Consider the following 27761-nt stretch of genomic DNA (forward strand, 5'->3'; position numbering starts at 1 on the left):
TCCTGGCAGTGCTGTGGCCAGGTTTGGCTGTGGCCTCCTTTCGTGAGATAGACATGCTGTAAGCTTGCCTCTTGCGTGAAAGATCCTGTGTGTTTCTTTGCCTCCCTAGATTTACCAGTCCCATCCTTTGTCTTTATTCCTAAACAGAACACCCCATGCTGTTTGCTTAATCCTGTCAATCTCTACTTTTGCTTGTGGCTCAGTCTGTGAATAGGCGTACAGTACACAAATGACCAGACAAGGAGATAGGTGTCTGTTATCTTGGAAGAATCTCTTTCAGGCGATAACCTGTCTTAATTCCAAGACCTTAAGAACATAATTTTAGTATAGATATCTAACTCCTTAAATATTATCTGTACATACATTTTGCAATGATTACAATGACAAGTGGGCTACTCGCTCTGGGTAGAGACCTTGCGTGCTATCCTTTGGTGAACTGCTGTGCAGATGTATGACCCAGTTCCCTGTAAAACCCTATACACATTCTGTGTCTTCTGCCAGTTGTCACCAAAAGGTCCCTGGGTCACACAGGCACTACTTGAGTTTTAAACAAAACATGTGCCCAGTTAGTATGTGACCGAGTTGTAGCCTCGTGTCTTTTTCCAAGATCTCTATTGGTCTTCAGCTGTGCTTTCCTGTTTTGCCCTGTCCTGTTTACCAGTGGGAGGCTTGTAGAACATCTGCTGCAAAGCCAGGGCAGCCCAGCTGCTGCACTAATGATGTAATTGGCAGAGGGCATGAAGTATCAGTAGGGTGTGAGAGTGAAAGACAACACACAGAAGAAAAAGTTAAAGGAAAAAGTGTGTACACAAGTTGGCATATATACACATATGCACCCAGTATTAAAGTGAACTTCTGTAGAAGCTAGCAGGAGGGAAGTGTTCCCCCAGATTTCTAAAGAAGTGGTCGATAGGTGGGAGAAAATTGGGCAATGAGTGAAAAAACTAACAGTGGGTGAGATTGAGACCCCCAGAAGTACATACAGAATGTCTTCTTATCAGGTGAATTCCCCTCATTCCATACATGAGAGAGCTAGGCAGCCCTGCAGCATGTTCCTCTGGGCCCCACACAGGGCTCTCTGTGGGTGTGAAGGTCACATGAGGTGTGTGCAGGGACTGGGTGGAGTGGGGCCAGTTGGGCACACATCATCCTTCAGCCCCACGGAGCTTACATAGAAAAGATATTACAGGTTTTCCTTGGAGCCCCTCCCCTGCCGTAGGATCCCTTTTTAAACAAAGTCTCCAGCTATACAGACCCACCCAAGTACTGGTAGTTGTGTTGCAGTGGAGTCATGCTGCCAAAGGGGACAGCAGGGGTGCCAGGAAACAGAAATATGGAGTAATTGTCAATATGGTATATCCCAAATACCTAAGTGTTGATGAGGGGGAATCTCTCAGCAAAGGGTTCCTTCGAGAGTTCCTTCCACTGAGCTTTATCACAGGGAGGGGGTGATACAGCCCATTGCATGTTTGAGTTGTGAGAAGTAAGACCATCTAGAAGGGAGCTGAGAGAGATCCTTCTTTCAATAAACTCTGTGTGTATGTGTGTCTCTTAAATGATTTAATTCTGACTGTTAAGTATTAAGTTTCTTCGTACAAAAAGAAAAGTGTCTTAGCAAAGTTTTTCCAACATACGTGCTAGCGTAGACATGGCCTAAATCATTTGAATTGCTGGAGTGTTTTCTAAATGGAAGTTGCTTGAAAAGATGATTTGTTTATAGAGTGCAGACAATACACACAGCTGTGAAAGCTTTCACCAAGGTACAGAACAAATAACTCAGTGCATCTCTGACTGGCTCTTAACTGATAGACAAAGAAGCTTTCATTCCTCAGGCCTGGTCTACACTGAGGGAGAGTGGGGGAAAAAAATTGATCGAAGATACGCAACTTCAGCTACGAGACTAGCATAGCTGAAGTCCATGTATCTTAGATCGACTTAGAATCACTTACTTTGCGTCCTCACGGCGTGGGATCGACGGCTGCCGCTCCCCCGTCGACGCCACTTCCGCCTCTCGCCCTGGTGGAGTTCCGGAGTTGATAGCAGAGTGATCGGGGATCAATCACTACCCGTGGCCTCAGGCAGAGCAGCCATAAGTGCTAATTAGACTTCTGGAGAAGCAAACCGAAGTAGCTAAAATACTGGAATAACATTTAAAAAGCTGTTGTCCTTAACTAAACAAGAGCTGTTCTTTTAGCTGAAGTATTACAGGAAATATGACTTTTAGTCCCATTACTGACTTCTCCCTAGGAGTTAGTACACAAGCTGTTTGTGGACAGAAACATGTTATGAGCAAGGTTCCACCAGAGTTTCTGAAGCAGTACTGAACACACTCTGCTCCTGCCTACTCAGGGAGTTAAACCATCATCTACAACCATTGCTGAGATCATCTTTGTTATCAAAGGTTGACCTGGGATTTTCAGAAGTGCTCAGTATTGGCCTAATTGCTCACTGATGTCAGTGAGGGATTTACCTTTGACTTCAATAGGAGCAAAGTGAGGTCAACCGAGAGTGCTTTCAAAAGTCTCACCCTAAATTTCCTCGGGAAGACAAAGTTCAGATTTTCTTCCTACTTCTCTGACCTCTCATTCCTTCTTCCATGACCACATAATCTAAGTTGCCTGACATGGCCAGGCGCCACATACTAATCAGTCGTAATCATTACAGCTTGATTACAGACTTGATAAAATTTAACAGCAAAAAAATTGCAATATTTAAGGTTGCTATACTCACAGTTCATGAAATCTCTGAACTAAATGTATACAGGTCAGATATGCCACTGTATATAAACATCTTTAACTGTATTCCTATATCCCTATCTGGCCTCAAATCCCTCTTAAACCACTCCCCTAAGATTGTAAGCAGTCTGGGCTACAAACTACCAAAAAGCAGCATGCATATGCTGCATACAGCTCATAGAACCAATCATAGACTATCCTCCTGCTCACCCACCCATTCATTATGCTAAGCATCTTACCCTTCATATCCAGACCCATGACTTGACCCTCCTCTGTCTCATCTATGCTCCTTGATCAGAGGACCTGTCACAAGGTTCTCTACTCACCGCTGGGGGCAGGCATTTCTTTGCGGCTCACTTGAGGATTAGCTCTCAACCAGGCTCCTCTTACTGTTGTTCACCCTTTGCGTGCTTCTCTCTCTCTGGTTCTCTGGACTTGGTTGCTTCTTCTTCATGGGTTGGCCCTCCGTCCAGGTCACTATAGTTTTCCCCTTTCTGGGGTATCAAAGTTTCTCCATACAAACTGTCTCAGGCAGTCTTCTAGTTCATTGCTAAGACTGTGCCACTTTCCCAGTGGCAGGAGGAACACAGGTCTGCCCACTACTCCAGATTCCAGTTCAGGGACTCTTGAATCCATGGCCAACTCTGCACTGTCCTAAGCCTTGCTGTTATTTCCCTGAGCTGTTTCCAACTCCACCATCTCTCTGGGTATGCCCATCCCTCAGGGCCAGGCTCACAGAGCATCTACTTTCCCTCTGGGTTTTCTCTTTTTCCCTCTCTAAGCCCAGTGAGTGACTGCAGCCTCCTTCTGCCCTCGCTGCATGGCTTTATGTGAGCTAGACCTGCTTCTGCTCAGCTGGGCTCCATCCTTAATCAGGGATTGGTTTATCAAGCCTAATTCTCCTCTAGGTATGGTCTAACTGATCAATTAATCCCTTCTGAGCCGCATTGACCCTTTTGTGCTAGTGTGGGGTGAACACCCCATCACACAACCATAACATATCACATCTTGTTTTCCATACTCAGACCAGAAACAGCAACTGTCCCCTATCCATTGTTCCACTAGGAGGCATTTCCCCATAGTCTAGCCCATTTCCCCATAGTATATGTACTGAAAATCCCACTGTACTGCACCTTCTTTGTTCACTTTTCTACTGTAAGTCAGAGACCCCACTTTCCAAATATAGACCATAGATTCACCTTTCTCGCACACTCTCTCTCTCACTCATGTGCGCGCGCGCACACACACACACACACACACACACACACACACACACACACACACACACACACACACACACACACACACACACACACACACCCCCCTCTGTTCTGCAAAGCTTTGGAGCATCTTAGGTTTCCCATAGACTTCCTAACTTACTAATTGGGCCCACCAGGAGCATGTGCAGAAATTTAATGTTGATCCCTTTTAGGGGGACATGTTCTGTGCCTCCCCACCCCAGGTCTGACAGGAGCTAGCTCTTCCCTTCTTCCCAAGCCCCACTCCAAAAGGAGCTCACTCTTCCCTCCCTTCCTCCATCCCCCTCCTAAACTAAGGGAACCAGATCTGCATATAATATTCCATGTGCTGTGGCACCAGGGCTATAGAGAGCAGCACTATCACCTCCCTAGTTTTACATGAGGTCTTTTGTGTTGGTGTTCAGTTGGTGACACTCTTCCCAGTGAGTCAATAATAAACCAACACCCAAATATGGTGTATAGGGTAGATAAAAAGTAAGAACAAGCACTCCCAAGAGCCAGATATGTTAAATCTGGTGTCACTGACAAATTTCAATTGAGATTATTCCGTTTTGCTTGTACATGTGATGCTTCTGCTTTTGATTGGATACAGAATCCTTCATTTGTTGTACAAAATTTTGCACAGTGTTGCTTGCGCTGTTAAACAGCTGCCACGTTCTACTCCAAAGATAATTACATTTCTGCAGTGGGTGAAATGTTCCCCATATAATCCTTACCCACCTTGCGAGGGTGATTGATATAAGGCTTAATTTGTTAATATTTGCAAAATGCTTTGTGCCCTTCATAGGAATTGTTGTATTCATTTAAATGTTCTCTTTGCATTTTCCCCATTGATTTTTGTGTTTTTTCTTGAAAAACTAATAAAGATTTTTTTTAAGATAAAAGGAAAGCATTAGGGAAGTTCAAAATATTTCTATTATGCCCCCACAAATAGTGCTTTAGTTTTTGTTTTTTTGTCTTGTAATGTATCATACTATGAGGTCCTTTTTGTTTGCTTATTACAACCCTAAGGGGCTTTTTTAAACTCAAAGTTAGCTGTTTCCCCCCATTTGTATCTTTTGCTATTGATTCAGTCTCTGTAGGTGGATACATTTTACATTTATTGTAACATTTCAAATGCCATGCTATATAATAGTTTTAAAACTGCATTTATTGTGCATCTTCAATAGCAGGCATTTAAACCTCTCTCTAAAAACTACTTATTAGTCTTTATTTCTTGTGCTTGTTCTTAGCACAAAAATGATTTTTTAAATGATTATATTTCACTTGGCCACAAACAAGGAATGTCCTAATGGACCACATTCTGATATCCTCATTCATGTTAACTACTACTTAATTCCATCAATGGGACTACCCAAAGGATTATGGTGCTACTTAACATGAATAAGGGTGTCAGAGTCTGGCTGCTGGAGATTATTCCTGACATAAAGAACTATATGGATATAAAACAAATGTCTGATTAGTCTGTAAATATCAGAATGGTTTCATTGTGAAATTCTGCAAAGCTGATTGTGTGTGAGTTAAATACCGTCACATCAATTAAATGTGATTTAGTGTCAGTTACTGGAAGGCTCACAGTCTGACTATTTGTAGTGTGTGCGACTTTAATATATAAAATGTCTGCTTTTTTGTTTGAAATATGAGGCCATGGTCAAAAAATGTTTTTTATCACTTGAGAAATTTCAAATGGTGGGAAGGCTCCCCTTTTCTTTTCTCCTTTTTTCCTTTTATTTTTTAATTTGAACAGAGATTTCCCAATATCTAATTTCTCAGTGAGGACTAGTTGCTTTGACATGTTTGCAGAAATTTGCTTTACAAATAGTTGCATTATAGACATGAACACAGACTAAATTCTCCAGCCCAGGTAAGTTCAGCAGAGTCCAAGGAAGCCAGGGTGCTGAAACAAGGGGTCCTGGGCGTGCAGCAGCACCCCTGGCTTGAAGTGGTTTCCATCAGATACAGGGTTGACAGTTTTGTTCAATGGCTTCCAGCACCCCCACCTTTCAAATTATTCCAATGCCACTGCTGGAGGCAGCAACATTTCATTCCCTGTAGCAACATGAATCTTCAGGCCAAATGTCCTTATGTGGGCAGAAGACACCGGTATGGCGGAAGCTATTGTAGCAGCCATGGAGGAGATGAGCATTCTGTTTCTCCCCAATTGCTATTTAGGCCCATTTGTTTAGGTTTTTCACAAGGAATAGGACTGGGGCTGGAAAGCGTGAAATAGTTTTATGTCCAAGCATATTAAGTTGCCATGCATGTCTCTTTTCTCTCCCAGGTTTACGTGGTGCAATAGCATTTGCACTGGCTATTCGGGACACAGAATCTCAACCCAAACAAATGATGTTTACTACAACATTGCTTATTGTGTTTTTCACAGTCTGGGTTTTTGGTGGGGGCACCACAGCGATGCTCACATGGCTTCAGATCAGGTTAGTGTTATCTGACAATTATTTAATACCGTAAAATAATAGAATGGCTATGGCCAACCCCTGAACTTTTCAATACTCATTGTTCTCAGTAGAGATGGTTACAAGCCATAAAGCTTGGATCTGGCTCTGAAAGTCTCCAAACTTCAACAGGGTATGGATCAGTGTTCTCCTTCAGATCCATCTGATAGGGATAGGTCCAAGGCACAAGGGGCAAAATGCTTGGGGTGGGGGAGTTTGTCCAAATGTCTAATTCAAGCCCATCTCTGATTCTTAAAGGTGTGTTTCTCTACTGTTCTTTAAACTCACTATTATCATTAAATGCTGACAAAGCGTGCTTGGCACTATACAAGATTAAAAGATATAGATACAAAAACAGTTCCTGCCCTAATCAAAAACTTGTTCACAAAAATGCTACACGTAACTTCAATGCTTATCAAAACCCCTTCCTGGAAACTATTGCACAGCCATACTAGTGACACAGACGGGCAGATAGCAAAATGTATGCAAGAAATGCGCTCACCCAGGTTGTCAAGGGACAATGGCAGAATCTCTTGGAACTGTGCACACATATATACACACAGACTCTTATGTCAACATCAGGAAGAAGGAAATCATCATTTTATTTATTTAATTTTGTTTAATTTCTAATTGCAAAAGAAGTGATATTTAGTCAGAAATGTGATATGCGCTTTGATTGAATGCTAATGAGCATTTTGTATAATGGGTACATCATATTTGCTGTCAAGGTTCCCTCCCCACTCTGAACTCTAGAGTACAGATGTGGGGACCCGCATGAAAGACCCCCTATGCTTATTTTTACCAGCTTAGGTTAAAAACTTCCCCAAGGCACAAATCCTTCCTTGTCCTTGGATGGGTACTGCTGCCACCATCAAGTGAGTTAGATAAAGATTCAGGAAAAGGATCACTTGGAGTTCCTGTTCCCTAAAATATCCCCCCCACCCCTTCACCCCCTTTCCTGGGGAGGCTTGAGAATAATATACCAACCAAATAGGTAAATCAGATTCTTAAAAAACAGAACTTTATAATAAAGAGAAAAAAGTAAAAGAAGCACCTCTGTAAAATCAGGATGGAAGGTAACTTTACAGGGTAATCAGATTCAAAACACAGAGGATTCCCCTCTCGGCAAAACTTTAAAGTTACAAAAAAAACAGGGATAAACCTCCCTCTAAGCATAGGGAAAATTCACAAGTAAAAATAAAAGATAAACTAACGTGCCTTGCCTTATTTACTTACTCTTTTTGCAATATTGAGAGTCATTTTAGGATGATTTTAGGAGAAGGCGTTTTCTGACCTGATGCTTCTCTGCTTCCCCAGAGAACTCACAACACAGAGCACAAACAAAGCCTCCCCCACACACATTTGAAAGTATCTTCTTTCCCCATTGATCCTTTTGATCAGGTGCCAACCAGGTTATTTGAGCTTCTTAACCCCTTACAGGTAAGGAGGAATTCTAGGCTACCCTTAGCTGTATGTTTATGACATTTGCTATTTCTATTTGGAGCTCATTTCAAGAGATGGGATGTCTTGAGAGGATTTGATCCATCACGCTTTTCAGTTTCATTCATGCAATCCTGGAGTACTAAGTGGGGTTGCACAGGTGTAGCTGAGGACAGCCTTTAGCCCAGTACATATTATGACATATCTCTAACTAGTCCCTCTGGTCACCTTTGATTCCTTGACATCAAAATTGAGGGAAACTATATATGAGCTGATTGCTAAGCACAGTGCATTCCTTCTCAGAGGTTATGTTGCACTCCTCAAGGCTCTGACAGGGAAAAACAGAGAGACATCTGTGAGCTATGGGAGATGCAAGTACATTCTGCCATGAGGTAGAACAGGCAAAATTTTAAATTATTCTTAAGAAGAGAGATCAGTGGTGACCACCTCTGTGTGAGGAGGTTTAATATCCAAGGTCTTTCAACTCCTGTTGTCTCTTGTTTCTATAAAATGCCAGCAAACGCTTCTGTGGTTAATTCTAAGGTGAGCTGGTGTAAGGTTAGGGAGGTCTCCCTGGCGAGTCCCCTGTCATCAAGCACCATGCTGTAGGTGAGCCCTTGCCTCAGCTTCCCCTCACCCAGGGTATAAATAAGTCCAAGCAGGCCTTTCTATTAATTATTTAACAGAAAAGACCAACTCAAAAAGCTTCAGCTAGCTACTGCACTGGAAACTCTCCACCCCTGGCTTAACCAGTCTTATGTCTCGCCCCTCCTGCCTGGAATTTGGGTCTGTGCTGGGCATTCTGCTGGATGCCAGTCTTCCCTGACCAGTGCTTCACTCTCTGCTGAGCCAGAGGTTACCCCTTAGTAGCTCCCAAGGCCCCATACTCACTTTATTCTCTTGAGCTGCTCTGGTCCCTTGCCTGGGAGCACTTTCTCTTTAGGCCTGTTCCTGCTCTCCATGACCTCTGCTCTCCTGGGAGACACCACTGGGAGTAGCTTCCTACCCAGCCCCCCCAACAGATCCTCTCTCCTCAGGTGGCTTCCTCTTCTCTGGGGCTTCCTGACTGAGCCCTCATCAGCCTGTATTAGGCCCAGGTATTCCTTGCCTAATTAACTGTTAGCCAGCTGCTTGAGCAATTAACTATCCACTGGTAGATCTGGGTTGTCTCATTTTCCTTAGTAGAGTGTAGCTGTGACAGGAAGGACTAGCCACTACAAGTACATGCCTAGCATCTCGGATGACTATGTATTCAAGGTACTAGCCCCTCCCGCTGCTCGCACTGCTGTGACTACAGTCTATTTTTTAGCATACTAGCTTGATGAGAGCTAGCTTGAGTGTGTCATCTTAAGCTGGGAATCACAGCCCACCTTGCATTGTAGACATGTCCTAAATGAGAAGGACTCCTGCCCTTGGAAGCAGATTTAAGAAGAAGTTCAGGGATGGGTCCAGATTACTTCCAGCCTCCCTCTTAGAAAATAGGTTGGCAGCAGTAGCAGAACAAGAGGTGAGATATTATGGTCAACATTTTCAAAGGGGAGCCACTGATTCTGGGTGTCCCAGTTCATAGGTAACCAAGCTTTAGCCACCTTAAGGCCTGCTGTGCTAACTGCTGTAATTCATGAGTAGAGGTTACCCTGTGAATTGCAAAAGTTACCAGAAATTCTTCATGCCTCTCCTCCACCTTCTTTATTTGTGTAGCATTCAGCCAATGATTTGTTACTTAATGAGTTTGCTCCTTTATTGTGAAAGTTTTTAAATGAATTCATGTTGGTGGATAGCTATGAGAGGGAGGCGTGGGTGGGTAGTGAGAGAAAAAGAGGTGAAAAGGAAAGTGGGGAAAAGTATGTTTACATTTTTTAATACAATGTAGTATCCATCATGTAGTGATATTTTTGTTTTTTTGCAAAGCAACTTTTAATAATGAGATCCTAATGCCATTTCTGAGTTCTGGTTATTTCATAATCCATTCAGGACTCTCTGCCATAGCTTATAATGTCACCAGATAAAACCTTAGTGGCGTTATAGTCTTGTAATTCACAGTTGCTTAGCATTTATTCTATATATAGTGTATGCTTTGCTTGTTTACAGAGTAATGTCTGATTAACAAACCTTCATGTCAGACTGTTGCTGTAAAATACCAGCTGAAGATTACTAAATGGGAGCCTTAATAAAGAGGCATAGATAAAAAGCTTTCAGACAAAATCAGGACTAGCATACAAATATACTGTATAAACATAAAATGCTGGCATCCATATATAGTATGTGAGCTTTGTATTTCCTCGATACTTTGTTGTTTTTTTTTAATCTCTCATCTCCTACAATGTCAGCCAAGTTCATTGCAATTTAGATATACACCTCAGGTGTCTGGCATCCTTATCAGACTTGCTACGGTTTCATTTTTACTCAGCAAAACAGTTGTTACACAACCTTACCTCAAATTAAAGCAAGTGGCAGCAAAAACTGGGGCTGATCAGGAATATCCTGATTCAATCTTGTGAAGTGAAACATTGCTTAAGATCAGGAGAAAAAAATATATAATGGTTACACATCTATTTCCCAGGACAAGTTTAGAACCCTAGATATCTGCCCTCATCTAGTTTCTTGGAAATTCAAAGCACAGCTTCTCATGTGCCCTTACTGATATAAGCAGTCTCATTAACTTCAATGGTTCTGATCCCATCAGTCAAGACCACCTATGAGAGTAAGGGTCTTCAGGATCCTAAGTTAGTGGCTGATAGTAGATTTTAAGTAAATGTAAGTATCTTCCTGCTCATCCCACCCTCATTAGCTCTTTCCCCTACTGTCCTTTCCTTAATGAAACTTCAGAACCACTGAAGTTGGATAAAGAAAAGGAATACTTGTGGCACCTTAGAGACTAACAAATTTATTTGAGCATAAGCTTTCATGAGCGACAGCTCACTTCATTGGATGCATGCAGTAGAAAATACAGTGGGGAGATTTATATACACAGAGAACATGAAACAATGGGTGTTACCATACACACTGTAACGAGAGTGATCAGGTAATGTGAGCTATTACCAGCAGGAGGGGCTGGGGGAGGGGGGATGGAGTGGGATAGTAACTGTCCAGAAAAGATAGCTTCTGCCCAGGACCCCTGATTTCAATGGGAATTAGGTACCTAAGTACTTTTGAGGATCTGGGTCTGTGTTTCTAAATTGATTGATTAATAAAATAATTTAGTCTAGTAACTAAGGCTGGGATTTTCAGAGGAGCTTAAAGGAGTAGGTACACAATTCCCACTGAATTTCTTAACTTCATCAGCGTCATAGCCCAAGAGAGAGAGTTCTGTAGGAATTTTGTATTTAAAGAAAAATGTGGTTTTGATGTGCCTGATTTCTCTGCCCGATGAATATTTTGAATCAATTTCACATTTATTGAACTTTAACTGGTTTATCTATACAATGATTAAATAGTTACCCCCCTGGGGAATTCAAGCTATGATCACTGAGGTTAGTTGGATGAATTAGATCTTATCCTTATCCATGTAAATATTCCTCTGTGCACATATAGCCAAGTGGGACAGGCCAGTAGCTTAGCAGCATTGCTCCAGTCAGTGGCTCAGGGGATTCAGCTCTTTCCTATCCCAGGCTGATTGAGTCTAGCCAGGTCACAGAGAGGTTGTGCTTGAGTTTAGACAGGTTGCATAGAAACTAATCTACGTGCAGGTAAACAATAATAATCAATAATCCTTTACCCGATGATATTAAAAATAAGCAAAAATATTTTGTTTCACATTTATCAAAAACAGTCTGTTTACTGTACAAATAACATACTTCCAAAAGCTGTCCTCCCTTCCCATTGTATGCTCTGATCTCTTCCCTCCCCAGCACACCGTCGTGTGTTGTAATTATTTATTGGGTTATTGGGTTCTTTATTGGATTATCTGTCTAATTTACATTGTAAAATTGTCAGGGCAACAACCGTGACTTCTTGTATATCTGACAGTGCCATGCAAACTAGTGGTGCTATATAAATAATAATCTCTGTGAAAGGCAATCTGTTTCAATGATATCTAGCAAGTCATCCATCTCTCCCTAGATAGGGAACTTTGATCATATTTGTTTTACTAGAGTTCAGTCTTCTGTAAATATAGCCTGTCACTCCCTTCTTTGGAGGAAAGAAGATGACGCACCTCCAAAGATGACAGTCTTACAAAATAATTTTCTTCTTGTCTACAACTACATGTGCCTTCCCTGCCCTCCAATTTTTTCACCAAATTGCCAAAATATATAGTCTGATCTATGTCAAAACAACCTGTGTGTCACCGATGTGGGCTCCCTCAAATGTTCCACTTCAGTCAGCAAAATGTCAGCCAGGTGATAAAAATTTCTGCAAAAAAATTCCATATACTTCCTTCGCCCCCAAAATGTGTCAGTTCCATATTCTCCTCACCACCCCATGTCCATCCCAAGAGCAACCAGTGCTATACGTTGTACCCCCTTAGGACTCACTGGCTGGTCTGACAGTCTGGTGGGAAGAAATTGTCCCTTGGCTAGTGTGGAGAGTTGGTTGGGAGCCTTGGATAGTAGCAAATGGTTGAGCAAAATGTGGATGTGGGAAGGGGTGAGGGAATACTCAGGTATCCACTAACCTTACCAGGACCAAAGGCCAACTCTGTTAACAAAAGGCTCGCGTGCGTCCCAGGAGCCCCCTCCATCGTTCTCAATGTCCAGAACTTTCAGTCAAATTCAACACTTAAGTGAGCAAGTGCAACTACGTTGAAAGACTTGTGCCTGCTTACATAAAGGCTGATTTTTGGTCTAACCAAGATGCTCAGTGCTTGGGAAATCATGTCTTTCAATCACAGAAACTGTTCTGATCATTTAAACATTTCCATGCCCTAAAATACAATGTTAAAAAGAAACCACGCCAGTCAATGTAATCATCATGGAGTCAATTGTACCTAATGGCACGGCTAAAAGAGTTTAGAAATGTAGTTCTTCCTTATGTTACACTGAATGGCAATGTTCCATCTTATGAACATCAGTGTTCAGTTTATGGATAAAGTATTGTGATTACCTCATGTTTCACCAACACACACAGAGTGACTTACAAAAATGTGTGTTAAAGAGTTCTCGGGGGGAAAAAACAGGCTGAATTATTTTTAATCTTAGTTTTAAAAGAATGTGGTCTAATTTTTCAAAAGTTACCAGTTATTTTAGATTCATGGGTGCCCAAAGTGAGTCATCTTAAGGTGGTCTTATTTTCAGAAAGAGATGAGCACCTTCTGAAAAGCAGGCCTCATTAAGGTTTTTCAAGTTGGGCACCCAAAATCTCCAGGCACTTTAGGCCTACATACTCAAATGTGTTATAATTTACTTAGCCCTGGTCTACACTAGGACTTTAGGTCGAATTTAGCAGCATTAAATCGATGTAAACCTGCACCCGTCCACACGATGAAGCCCTTTATTTCGACTTAAAGGGCTCTTAAAATCAATTTCCTTACTCCACCCCGACAAGTGGATTAGCGCTTAAATCGGCCTTGCCAGCTTGAATTTGGGATACTGTGGACACAATTCGACGGTATTGGCCTCCGGGAGCTATCCCAGAGTGCTCCATTTTGACCGCTCTGGACAGCACTCTCAACTCAGCTGCACTGGCCAGGTAGACAGGAAAAGAACCGCGAACTTTTGAATCTCATTTCCTGTTTGGCCAGCGTGGCAAGCTGCAGGTGACCATGCAGAGCTCATCAGCAGAGGTGACCATGATGGAGTCCCAGAATCGCAAAAGAGCTCCAGCATGGACCGAACGGGAGGTACGGGATCTGATCGCTGTATGGGGAGAGGAATCCGTGCTATCAGAACTCCGTTCCAGTTTTCGAAATGCCAAAACCTTTGTCAAAATCTCCCTGGGCATGAAGGACAGAGGCCATAACAGGGACCCGAAGCAGTGCCGCGTGAAACTGAAGGAGCTGAGGCAAGCCTACCAGAAAACCAGAGAGACGAACGGCCACTCCGGGTCAGAGCCCCAAACATGCAGCTTCTATGATGAGCTGCATGCCATTTTAGGGGGTTCAGCCACCACTACCCCAGCCGTGTTGTTTGACTCCTTCAATGGAGATGGAGGCAATACGGAAGCAGGTTTTGGGGACGAAGAAGATGATAGCTCACAGCAAGCAAGCGGAGAAACCGGTTTTCCCGACAGCCAGGAACTGTTTCTCACCCTGGACCTGGAGCCAGTACCCCCCGAACCCACCCAAGGCTGCCTCCTGGACCCAGCAGGCGGAGAAGGGACCTCCGGTGAGTGTACCTTTTAAAATACTATACATGGTTTAAAAGCAAGCATGTGAAAGGATTACTTTGCCCTGGCATTCGCGGCTCTCCTGGATATACTCCCAAAGCCTTTGCAAAAGGTTTCTGGGGAGGGCAGCCTTATTGCGTCCTTCATGGTAGGACACTTTACCACTCCAGGCCAGTAACACGTACTCGGGAATCATTGTACAACAAAGCATTGCAGTCTATGTTTGCTGGCGTTCAAACAACATCCGTTCTTTATCTCTCTGTGTTATCCTCAGGAGAATGAGATATAATCCATGGTCACCTGGTTGAAATAGGGTGCTTTTCTTCAGGGGACACTCAGAGGAGCCCATTCCTGCTGGGCTGTTTGCCTGCGGCTGAACAGAAATGTTCCCCGCTGTTAGCCACAGGGAGGGGGGAGGGTTGAGGGGGTAGCCACGCGGTGGGGGGAGGCAAAATGCGACCTTGTAACAAAAGCACATGTGCTATGTATGTAAGGTTAACAGCAAGGTTTACCCTGAAAGAGTGTAGCCAGTGTTTTATAAAATGTGTCTTTTTAAATACTGCTGTCCCTTTTTTTTTCTCCACCAGCGGCATGTGTTTCAATGATCACAGGATCTTCTCCTTCCCAGAGGCTAGTGAAGTTTAGAAAGAAAAAAAAAACGCACTCGAGATGAAATGTTCTCCGAGCTCATGCTGTCCTCCCACACTGACAGAGCACAGACGAATGCGTGGAGGCAAATAATGTCAGAGTGCAGGAAAGCACAAAATGACCGGGAGGAGAGGTGGCGGGCTGAAGAGAGTAAGTGGCGGGCTGAAGACAGGGCTGAAGCTCAAATGTGGCGGCAGCATGATGAGAGGAGGCAGGATTCAGTGCTGAGGCTGCTAGAGGACCAAACCAGTATGCTCCAGTGTATGGTTGAGCTGCAGCAAAGGCAGCTGGAGCACAGACTGCCACTACAGCCCCTGTGTAACCAACCACCCTCCTCCCCAAGTTCCATAGCCTCCACACCCAGACGCCCAAGAACGCGGTGGGGGGGCCACCGGCCAACCAGCCACTCCGCCACAGAGGATTGCCCAAAAAAAAGAAGGCTGTAATTCAATAAATTTTAAAGTTGTAAACTTTTAAAGTGCTGTGTGGCATTTTCCTTCCCTCCTCCACCACCCCTCCTGGGCTACCTTGGTAGTCATCCCCCTGTTTGTGTGATGAATGAATAAAGAATGCATGAATGTGAAGCAACAATTACTTTATTGCCTCTGCAAGCAGTGATCGAAGGGAGGAGGGGAGGGGAGGGTGGTTAGCTTACAGGGAAGTAGAGTGAACCAAGGGGCGGGGGGTTTCATCAAGGAGAAACAAACAGAACTTTCACACCGTAGCCTGGCCATTCCTGAAACTGGTTTTCAAAGCTTCTCTGATGCGTACCACGCCCTCCTGTGCTCTTCTAACCGCCCTGGTGTCTGGCTGCGTGTAAAGCAGTCAGGCGATTTGCCTCAACCTCCCACCCCGCCATAAACGTCTCCCCCTTACTCTCACAGATATTGTGGAGCACACAGCAAGCAGTAATAACAGTGGGAATATTGGTTTCGCTGAGGTCTAAGCGAGTCAGTAAACTGTGCCAGCGCGCCTTTAAATGTCCAAATGCACATTCTACCACCATTCTGCACTTGCTCAGCCTGTAGTTGAACAGCTCCTGACTACTGTCCAGGCTGCCTGTGTACGGCTTCATGAGCCATGGCATTAAGGGGTAGGCTGGGTCCCCAAGGGTACATATAGGCATTTCAACATCCCCAACAGTTATTTTCTGGTCTGGGAATAAAGTCCCTTCTTGCAGCTTTTGAAACAGACCAGAGTTCCTGAAGATGCGAGCATCATGTACCTTTCCCGGCCATCCCACGTTGATGTTGGTGACACGTCCCTTGTGATCCACCAGAGCTTGCAGCACTATTGAAAAGTACCCCTTGCGGTTTATGTACTCGGCGGCTTGGTGCTCCGGTGCCAAGCTAGGGATATGGGTTCCGTCTATGGCCCCACCACAGTTAGGGAATCCCATTGCAGCAAAGCCATCCACTATGACCTGCACATTTCCCAGGGTCACTACCCTTGATATCAGCAGATCTTTGATTGCGTGGGCTACTTGCATCACAGCAGCCCCAACAGTAGATTTGCCCACTCCAAATTGATTCCCAACTGACCGGTAGCTGTCTGGCGTTGCAAGCTTCCACAGGGCTATCGCCACTCGCTTCTCAACTGTGAGGGCTGCTCTCATCTTGGTATTCATGCGCTTCAGGGCAGGGGAAAGCAAGTCACAAAGTTCCATGAAAGTGCCCTTACACATGCGAAAGTTTCGCAGCCACTGGGAATCGTCCCAGACCTGCAACACTATGCGGTCCCACCAGTCTGTGCTTGTTTCCCGAGCCCAGAATCGGCGTTCCACAGCATGAACCTGCCCCATTAGCACCATGATGCATGCGTTGGCAGGGCCCATGCTTTCAGAGAAATCTGTGTCCATGTCCTGATCACTCACGTGACTGCGCTGACGTCGCTTCCTCGCCCGGTATCGCTTTGCCAGGTTCTGGTGCTGCATATACTGCTGGATAATGCATGTGGTGTTTAATGTGCTCCTAATTGCCAAAGTGAGCTGAGCGGCCTCCATGCTTGCCTTGGTATGGCGTCCGCACAGAAAAAAGGCGCGGAACGATTGTCTGCCATTGCTCTGACGGAGGGAGGGGCGACTGACGACACGGCTTACAGGGTTGGCTTCAGGGAGCTAAAATCAACAAAGGGGGTGGCTTTACATCAAGGAGTATTTCAGGCAGGACTTCACGGAGGGTTCCAATAAGAAATGGTGCACCTAAGTTATTGTTCTTATTGGAACAAGGAGGTTAGCCTGGCCTCTGATTGATACATGGCTAGATTTACTTCGCTGCACCTTCTCTGTGAGTGACTGCAGTGTGACCTAGAGGAATGAGTCCCCTAGACGGGGGAGGAGGCAAGTGAGTACAAAACAAATCTGGTCTATTTCTTGTTTTGATCCACTCCATCTATCTTTTACATCTTTGGCTGGCAGCAGACGGTGCAGAAGGACTGCATGCCATCCACATCTCATGGCTGCCCGGCAGAAGATGGTACAGTACGACTGCTAGCCATCGTCATCTTTTGCCTGCCCGGCAGAAGATGGTACAGTACGACTGCTAGCAATCCGTATTGCCTGCCTGCTCACCATAAGATGGTTCAATAGGACTGACTGCAGGACTAAAGAAAATGACCTGGTAAAATCACTCCAAATTTAGTCCCTGCGCCCATGTCTGCCCAGGCGCTCCCAGCCGACGCGGCCAGGAGCACCTCGGACATGACGAGGACGGCTACCAGTCGTATTGCACCATCTGCTGCCAGAAGGCAATGGGTTGCTGCTACTGTGTAGCAATGCAGTACCGCGTCTGCCAGCACCCAGGAGACATACGGTGACGGTTACCTGAGCGAGCTCCATGCTTGCGGTGGTATGGCGTCTGCACAGGTAACTCAGGAAAAAAGGCGCGAAACGATTGTCTGCCCTTGCTTTCACGGAGGGAGGGAGGAAAGGGGGGACTGACGATATGTACCCAGAACCACCCGCGACAATGTTTTAGCTCCATCAGGCATTGGGATCTCAACCCAGAATTCCAATGGGCAGCGGAGACTGCGGGAACTGTGGGATAGCTACCCACAGTGCAACACTCCGGAAGTTGACTCTAGCCTCGGTACTGTGGAAGCACTCCGCCGAGTTAATGCACTTAATGCACTTAGAGCATTTTCTGTGGGGACACACACACTCGAATATATAAAACCGATTTCTAAAAAACCGACTTCTATAAATTCGACCTTATTCCGTAGTGTAGACATACCCTTAGTTACCAACTGGCTTTCTGAGAACAGAATTGGTTGCATCAGATACCTAAACATTACTTTGTCCTTTGTTTTATCTGCATGGTGTAACAAGAAAAAAATGGCCATTTCTTCCCATTGTGATAGGCTTCTAATGTGCTGGTCTTGGCTGATAATGGGTGAACCTGTATCCATGTGTGAGAAAGATATCACGATATTTCAAAAGCAAAACAAAGAATATGGCCATTTAACCATGAGTTCACAGACCAGCTGAAGCATTCAATAAATGTGTCTTCAGAGTTGTTGGGTATTACCTGCTAATGCTTTTAGATGTATGTTTCTCCCTCGTTCTTACTTACTCAAATTAAAACAGCAAACTACATTTTACAGTAAATCTCCAATCAGTGATTTGGGGATAAAGGATTCTCCTGACAGGCACAGCAGAAATACAAAGCTATTAATAACACGTGTCGTATAAAAATATTGTTGTGCTAGATCATCACCCCTTGTGCAAATATTTGTCAAGGGACTTCTAGACATTTTGTGTAGCTTTTTGCAGCAATTCTTCAATGACTCAGAAGCTTTTATTCAATGTTCTGCAGTCTCTATTCAAAGAAACACTAAGCATTATGAAACACTAACTTTTAACAATGTCTTTGTGGTCATGCCCCATCTGTGTATATTTCATGAGGTCTCTTTTTGATTATTAATGAGAAATACTTCAAAGTAAACAAAAATAATTGCTCAGTCTGGGACATGAATATCGAGAGAGGTCATTGAGATGTTACTCCAGGGAATCCACTCGTTCAGGAGTCTCAGGTTCAATAATAGATGTATTTCCCAATCTCAGCCAATGGAGGAAAGAACAAGTCTGTGACAGATGACATTGATTTTCAATTAATTCACAGTGTAAAATCACTGAAATCAAGTAATGAATCTGTAAACGGGGGGGTCATGCCCTATGACTGGAGGATTGCTAAAATAGTACTAATTCTTGAAAAGGGGGAAGAAAATGATCCAGGAAACTACAGGCCTGTTAGTTTGACCTCAATTGTATGCAAGGCCTTAAAACAAATTTTGAAAGAGAAAGGACACAGTTAAGGACATAGAGGTAACTGGTAATTGGGATAAAATACAACATGGTTTTACAAAAGGTAGATTGTGCCAGACTAGCCTGATTTCTTTCATTGAGAAGACAGATTTTTTTAAGACAAAGGAATTGCAGTAGACCTAATCTACCTGGATTTCAGTAAGACATTTGATACAGTTCTGCGTGGGAAATTAGTAGTTAAATTGGAGAGGATGGGGATTAATATGAGAATTGAACAGTAGATATGGAATTGGTTAAAGGGGAGACTACAATGGGTCATACTGAAAGGTTGGAGGGAGGTTACAAGTAAAGTTCCTGCAGGATCAGTCTTGGGACCAATCTTATTTTTATTAATGACCTGGGCACAAAAAATGGAAGTGTGCTAATAAAATTTGCGGGTGACATAAAAAGTTAATCTGTTCCTGGGGATCTCATGCTGTATGCTCATATGCTGGCAAAGGACAGGGGTGGTACGTGGAGAGAAAATCAGTAGCCTGACTAGTAGGATGGGCTGTGTGGCTAACTGTTGGTGTGCTGAAAGGTAGGGCAGAGAGAGAAGCACAGGTCTGCAGGAGTGGCAATGGCTGCTCCTGGTGTACTGTTGGAAGGGGCATCCACTGCTCTGGCTAGAAGGATTGGGCCCATCTACAGTCCAAGATGGAACCACTCGGTTGTGGTCATGTATTTAAAGTGGGCGTAGGGCAGAGGGAAGGAATGAGGCTAGTCTGTGTTGCTCCTCAGCTCCCTGGGTCAAGTGGAAGGCTGGTTCAGTTTTCTGAACAGTCAGCATCCACCCCTGCCATCCCCAGTCCCACAGAAGCACAGGGAGGTGTCACATACCAGAACTGTGTTGTATCCTTTTCTCCTCCCCTGCTCCATGCAAGACAAAACACAGCTTGTCTTTGGCACAAGTCTAAGTAAGATCAGACATCAGCATGTCTCAAATTTATCCAACCTCAAATTTATCCAAGGTACGGTAGCTGTGATGAACCTGCTTGATTGTTTTGCTTATATAAGCACATTTTCCTTTCACTATTTGTCAAGATGAAGGAAGGTCATTTTGGAAAAGGAGGTTTAATTAAATGTTTTTTCCTAGCCTCTGCTCTCCTATACGTGTAATCACTTATGCCATATTTTCCCTCGGGGGCTAGAAAACAATTCAGTGAAAATGAAGAACCCATTGATTTGCTATTGCAAAAGGAAATGTCATCCTTACTGTGTTCAACTGTAATTTCCCAGTGACCATAACACATAGTTTAGGTTAAAGGACACATGTTTTCTTGTACATCTGGATCTTTACGATGGTCTATATTTCTGTGCACTTCATGCTATTATGCTTATTACTTTGCTTTTTGATTAGAATGCTTGTAATCGGCAGAAAAGATATTCCCTCACAGTAACATAAATAACACTGATGATTTAAAGCTCTGATGAGCAAAGTTCTTTATTTGTTTTCCACAGACTTTTTTATTCTTCTTAGCAATAGTGCAGTAGATTCCTTACATCATTTTACAATAGTCTCCCACTGGGAATCCAATTTCAGCCAAGCTACTTTTGCTCATTGAGCTCCCTTTAGCCTAGGCACACTTTCCACAGAGATCGAACTGTCTTCGGCTGGGAAGTGTTTTAAATCCCCAGTGGAATGCCACTGAAATCCACCAAAGACTATAATTAAACATGTGTCTAACAGTTAACATAGCCGTTATTTGTAGAAAGATGTAAGTACTAGCCTAGCCAGCTGTCTGCACCTGCATACAACCATGGTGTTGCTGCTAGCCTTGTGTACAATTACACCTGGGATGTCTTGATACTAACAAAACATTAGATGTTGGAGACTGAGGGAAGCCTGGCTTCTGGCACTTTAGACTCTCCTCAGGGAGAGATTAAGGCATAGGCACTATAGGAGCTTGCAGAATTATGTAATTACATCAGAATCTGAGCTGGCATTAAAACAAAAAAAGTTTCTAGCCCTCACAATTGTGAAGAGCCTCTTGAAAACATGACCCAAGTGTAACAGACATGAAAACACCTGCTGAGAGCCTGAAACAATAGCTCAGAGGAGGAACTGTTCCATGAATCTCAAAGGGTGTCAATTCCAAGACCAATGCTTTGGGTAACCCCACCACCACCATGGTACAGAATTCAGTGTGTGATAGAAGGAGAAGAGTTCAGCACACCCAGCCTATCCACCCACTCCTGACACCTTGGCTGCAGGGGTAAATATTGGGTGGTCTTCCTTCTACCACCTTTGTCTGAGAAGAGCTGGGGGTGCAGATATCATGCCAATGTTTCTCTAAGTGGGCAAGGAGAAGGAGACCCAATGCATCCCTGAAGGGGTCCCTGCTTTAGAGCGTGTTGGGGCCATGGAGTGAGCATTGGGCTATTTGCCAGCTGTAATTTCCATCTGTGATGTTATCGCTATGTTTTTGTCTCTCAGATAGGTTTGTCCCTCAGGATGAGCTTTTGGTGGTCATCTGTAGGTTTGTTATTACCTAATAAAATGCAGCTGAAATTAATTAAGAACAAATTGAAGCCTGGAACTTTAGTGCTAGTAGAAAGAAATATTTTTTATCATCATGTATTTATCCTAAGAACTGGAACAAAGTTTAATAATAAATAATTGTCTGCATGCCACACGGGTGGTGGATAGTTGACATAACAACAAGCCAAAGAGAAACACTTTGTTAAACTACTAGATAAGATATGGGCACAATCTAGCCCCACGAGAGTAGGTGAAAATAAACCATTGTTGAACCAAACCCTTCTATATCATGACCCAATCAACACATACAGAGAAGCTTATTTACCAAAGAGTGTGTCCACATGCCCATACTCACGTAAAGAGGATGCTGTCTGCTGCCACTTTAACAACCTCCCGTGTGATCCTCTAACCTCACTACACCCTCCTTTTCTAGTTGTGATGTGCACCCTTTTTCTAAATGCTAAACTCATTGACTGGAAGGACAAATTACAGGAGGGACATGTTTTAATTCCTGCTCAGAATGTGACCATGCACTTAGCAGATAGGTTATCTGCTAACCTGCTTATAGCCTGTGCCATGCCATTTAACTTACAAGCCACAGGATGCACAGAGCCAGATCTTAGCTCTCACACCTTCCCCATTGCACTGTTCTGGTATCACAGACTGGTTGGAAAGCTGGTTTAAATATCATCTAAGGAGTTGCCTTAAGTAGAAATAGTCCTAGATCTCACAAATCTTGGGAGACAGGCCAGTCCTTGCCTACAGACAGCCCCCCAACCTGAAGCAAATACTCACCAGCAACCACATACCACACAACAGAACCACTAACCCAGGAACCTATCCTTGCAACAAAGCTCGTTGCCAACTGTGCTCACATATCTATTCAGGGGACACCATCACAGGGCCTAATAACATCAGCCACACTATCAGAGGCTCGTTCACCTGCACATCCACCAATGTGATATATGCCATCATGTGCCAGCAATGCCCCTCTGCCATGTACATTGGTCAAACTGGACAGTCTCCACGTAAAAGAATAAATGGACACAAATCAGATGTCAAGAATTATAACATTCATAAACCAGTCGGAGAATACTTCGATCTCTCTGATCACGCAATCACAGACATGAAGGTCGCTATCTTACAACAAAAAAACTTCAAATCCAGACTCCAGCGAGAAACTGCTGAATTGGAATTCATTTGCAAACTGGATACTATTAATTTAGGCTTAAATAGAGACTGGGAGTGGCTAAGTCATTATGCAAGGTAGCCTATTTCCCCTTGTTTTTTCTGACACCCCCCCCCCCCCCAGACGTTCTGGTTAAACTTGGATTTATGCTGGAAATGGCCCACCTTGATTGTCATGCACACTGTGGGGAGAGTGGTCAGTTTGGATGAGCTATTGCCACAGGAGAGTGAGTTTGTGGGGGGAGGGGTGAGAAAACCTGGATTTGTGCTGGAAATGGCCCACCTTGATTATCATGCACATTGTAGGGAGAGTGGTCACTTTGGATGAGCTATTACCAGCAGGAGAGTGAGTTTGTGTGTGTATGGGGGTGGAGGGGTGAGAAAAACTGGATTTGTGCTGGAAATGGCCCACCTTGATTATCATGCACATTGTAGGGAGAGTGGTCTCTTTGGATAAGCTATTACCAGCAGGAGAGTGAGTTTGTGTGTGTGGTTTTTGGAGGGGGGTGAGGGGGTGAGAGAACCTGGATTTGTGCAGGAAATGGCCCACCTTGATTATCATGCACATTGTGAAGAGAGTGGTCACTTTGGATGGGCTATTACCAGCAGGAGAGTGAGTTTGTGGGGGGGGGGGCAGAGGGTGAGAAAACCTGGATTTGTGCTGGAAATGGCCCAACTTGATGATAGCTTATCTAAAGTGATTACCAGCAGGAGAGTGGGGTGGAAGGAGGTATTTTTTCATGGTCTCTGTGTATATAATGTCTTCTGCAGTTTCCACAGTATGCATCCGATGAAGTGAGCTGTAGCTCACGAAAGCTCATGCTCAAATAAATTGGTTAGTCTCTAAGGTGCCACAAGTCCTCCTTTTCTTTTTACTGTACAGAGAGTATCAGTTCTGTGCCACTTGCTCCTGGTTTTCTCCGTCAAGTGTAGTGGGTGTGTAGGATATGGGGAGGAATAATGGCAAGAAAGCACTGTGCTCTGGTGGTCCTGAGTCAGTGAGTGGAAAAAGGAATAGATTCTTGATGCCACTCTGACTTACACCAGGTTCCCTAGCTGTCCCCAGTAGAGGAGGGAGGACATGGCCAAAAGCCACCTGTGTTACTGTCCCTCTCCAGGTGCACTGAGTATAGCTCATTCTACGTCTGAGGTTCTGATCAATCATATACATCCAGAGGGTCATATGAAAGTTCTTCCCATGGACACTACTCTGCACACCAGAAAGGTATATATAATATACCTTTATGATATATATAATAGTAGCTTTTATAACAGTGCCTAGAGAGCCATTAGTCTGGAAAATGCTATAAATCAAGAGGCAAAGTGAAATTGGACACTAAATGTATTAGACATTATTATAAAAAGAGAAATTGGATAATTTCCACTCATTTCCACTCTGAAAATGAGAAATAGTGCAGGTAATAAATCTTAGCGACTTAGTGCAATGCCTGTCTCAGCACTTTCCCAGTAAGATAAAGGATTTAAGAAAGCTCTACCAGAGTTATTCACCCTATCAATTTGCTTGAATGATGCTAAACAAACTTCAAAACCATTTGTGCTGTAGGAGTCCCTGATAAGCATCAAGTGGTCATCCCAAAGGGAGAAGAAAGGTGGAAATAAGAATTACATTTTTATTCTAGAATTTTTGGTACAAGAGATAAGAAAAGTTAAATAGCATTTCAGTCATATTCATACATTTCAGCTTATTGTGAATGAATCATATAATGCCTGATTTATCACAGAAATCCAGAAATGTCTATAGTTATTTCAAGAGAATTTCAAGCCAACATATAGCATGGAATAATATAATCAAACATCAGTATCAGGGTTTGCATTAATGAAATGATTCCTTTATGTTATCAACATTTAAAATACTATTTCAAAATTTCAGTGATAGTATGAATGCATGCTTACGCATACTAAACCCGAGACTCCTCCAACCAAAAATGTCCCCAGGTTTAACCCAACTATCATCACCAAATGTACTGAAATTTCCCAAACAACAAAGGAATCAAACAGTCTAATATCTCTAGACTATTTCTAAACTATCAGATGAGAATTCTTTAGAACTAACTGATGCATTGTTATTTTACACCAGAATTTGACAAGCCACTCAGAGTAAGCTGAACTTCTAACTTTGTCTAATTTTAACATCCTAAGTAGTCCTATTGAAATCAATGTGAAAACTCATGCTTGAAGTTAAGCACATGCCTAAATATCTTGCTGAATCAGGACTTATTTGAGGGTGGAAAGAACATGGAACTCTGAGTCTTAACTTGTTAAGACTCATTTCAGAGTAGCAGCCATGTTAGTCTGTATTCGCAAAAAGAAAAGGAGTACTAGTGGCACCTTAGAGACTAACCAATTTATTTGAGCATAAGCTTTTGTGAGCTACAACTCACTTGATCGGATGCATTTGATGAAGTGAGCTGTAGCTCACGAAAGCTTATGCTCAAATAAATTGGTTAGTCTCTAAGGTGCCACTAGTACTCCTTTTCTTTTTGCGAATACAGACTAACATGGCTGCTACTCTGAAATGAGTCTTAACAAGCTTCAGATAAACAGCTGGGATGAAATACTGGCCCTAATGAAGACAGTGAGAAAATTCCCAATGACTTCAATAGTGCCAGGATTTCACCCCCTCACTTGTGGATACTGATCCAAACCATCCTTTGTGAGGTTCACTTGTCACATCCATTCATCCAGTACTATTTGCTATTTTACAAATTAATTTCTACAAAGACTCATGTAAATGTCTTGTTTAAAGCGCTGATTTATGATCGTGTCAGTCATGGTGATTGGTTAGTTTAGCTTCCTACATCTTTCTTTGCTCATCTAGCCCAGTATCCAGACTTCTACAGTGGCCAGTGCCAGATGCTTCAGGTGGAATGAATAGAACAGGGCCAGTTATTTAGTGATCCATCCCCTGTCATCCAGTCTTGCAGTTAGAGGTCTAGGGACACCCAGAGCATGGGTTTGCATCCCTGACCATCTTGGCTAACAGCCATTGATAGACCTATCTTCCATGATCAGATCCTTTTTTTGAACCGAGTTATATTTTTGGCCTTCACAACATCCCCTGGCAATGAGTTCCACAGGCTGACTGTGCACTATGTGAAGAAGTACGTACTTCCTTATGTTTGTTTTAAACCTGCTCCCTATTAATTTCATCTGGTGACTCCTCGTTCTTGTGTTATGTATAGGGGTAAATAACAGTTCCTTATTACCTTTCTCCACACCAGTCATTATTTTATAGACCTCTATCATAATCCCCCTCAGGCCTCTCCTTTCCAAGCCTAACATTTCCAGTCTTTTTAATCTCTCCTCGGATGGAAGTTGTCCCACACCCCTAATTATTTTTGTTGCCCTTCTTGATCCTTTTCTAATTATCTTTGGGACAAGCAGAACTGCACACAATATTCAAGGTGTGGACATACTGGGAATTTATAGAGTGGCATTATGATATTTTCTGTCATATTATCTATCCCTTTCCTAAGGGTCCAAATATTCTGTTAGCTTCTTTGACTACCACTGCACATTGAGCAGAGGCTTTCAGAAAACTATCCACGATGACTCCAAGATCTCTTTCTTGAGAGGTAACAGTTAATTTAGACCCCTTCATTTTGTATGTATAGTTGGGATTATGTTTTTCAATGTACATTATTTTGCATTTATCAACATTGAATTTCATCTACCATTTTGTGGCCCAGTCACCCAGCTTTGTGAGATCCCTTTGTAACTCTTTGCAGTCAACTTTGGACTTACCTATCTTGTGTAATTTTGTACCTCATTTTAGTTGGTTTCCAAATGTATTCATTTTTATCCCCCTCCTTCTGACTTTTGGGTAAAACTGAAATTTTTCAAGTTGAAAAGATGTTATTTGGTTGAAAACACTGTTTTCTGCAGGAATTTTTTTGACAAATTTTCCAACCAAAAAACATGAAATAAAAATTTCATTTCAAGTTGATATTTCAAACCAAATCAGAAATTTCTGTGCATTTTAACTTAAAATGTTTTATTTTATTTTATATTTGGAAATCCAATATTGTCAGTTTTCCTTTATCAGATTTTTTATTTTTTTCTTTTGATTTTTATTCCCTCCTTCTCCCAGCACCCTTTTTTTAAAAATTCTGTGCCTCTTGCCCCACTTTCCCCTCTCCCCCAGGTAAAAGATTTTTTAAAAAAAGTATATGAAGTATAGCAAAACTAACTTTCACACTTTCTTACTGTTTTCTAACCTTTTCCACTGAAAAAACTAGGGGAAGATAAAAAGGGGGGGGAGGGAATGAGAACACCCAGAAACGAAAAGTAGAAGATCTGATTATTTGTTTTTGTTTACAAAAAGCAAAACAAAATGACATTTTAAATTGAAGCAAAATTAAAATGTCCATGTTGACATCTCATTTTGAAATGTATTGAAATGAAATAAAAATGTTTATTTAGTTTCATTTTGAAAAATCCTGCAGAAAAGCTGAATTTTCAGTCCCAAACTTTCAAACAGGGATTATTCTAGCAATATTTTTTTTCAGGACATTTTGGTTCTCTGATTAGTTGCGTGTTGGGTTCAGAGTAATCTTCGGACAACAAACATTAGAAACCTCCAAGTTTAATTCTATATTGAAACTGTGAAAAACAATACATTTCACACAAGTAACTAAAAGCCACTGGCCTAGGTTCAGTGGTGGCTCTGCATCTGCGTTACCTGGGGCAATGCCCCACTTGAACAATGGAGAAATCAAACCAGAGTAACGTATACAGAATGGTTCAGAGTAGTCTGGGGGACAAGTTTAGCAGGTCTTCCAGATACAGGGCCCATTTCTTCTCACTGCCAATGGGGTAAATCAGGAGTAACTGTTAAAATCGATGGAGTGACAGTGCTGTAAAAAGGTGATAAGTCAGAGGAGATTCAGGCCCTAAGGATCTACAGAAGGAAGATGCCCCGGACTATGTAATGCCTCAATAGTTTAGCAGCACTTCAATGATCAACCTGGC

The 27761-nt window shown here is 43.0% G+C and overlaps 1 protein-coding gene across 1 annotated transcript in view; it reads left to right on the plus strand.

The window, feature by feature from the left end:
• Positions 1-27761, plus strand: part of SLC9A9 (solute carrier family 9 member A9) — a 310159-nt gene that overhangs the window by 178578 nt on the left and 103820 nt on the right. The window contains exon 12 of the mRNA XM_037908590.2: positions 6276-6429. Coding sequence (XP_037764518.1) covers positions 6276-6429 — 154 coding nt within the window. The remainder of the gene's footprint in view (positions 1-6275; positions 6430-27761) is intronic.

The sequence above is a fragment of the Chelonia mydas genome, chromosome 9, assembly GCF_015237465.2.
Source record: "Chelonia mydas isolate rCheMyd1 chromosome 9, rCheMyd1.pri.v2, whole genome shotgun sequence".
Classification (NCBI taxonomy): domain Eukaryota; kingdom Metazoa; phylum Chordata; order Testudines; family Cheloniidae; genus Chelonia; species Chelonia mydas.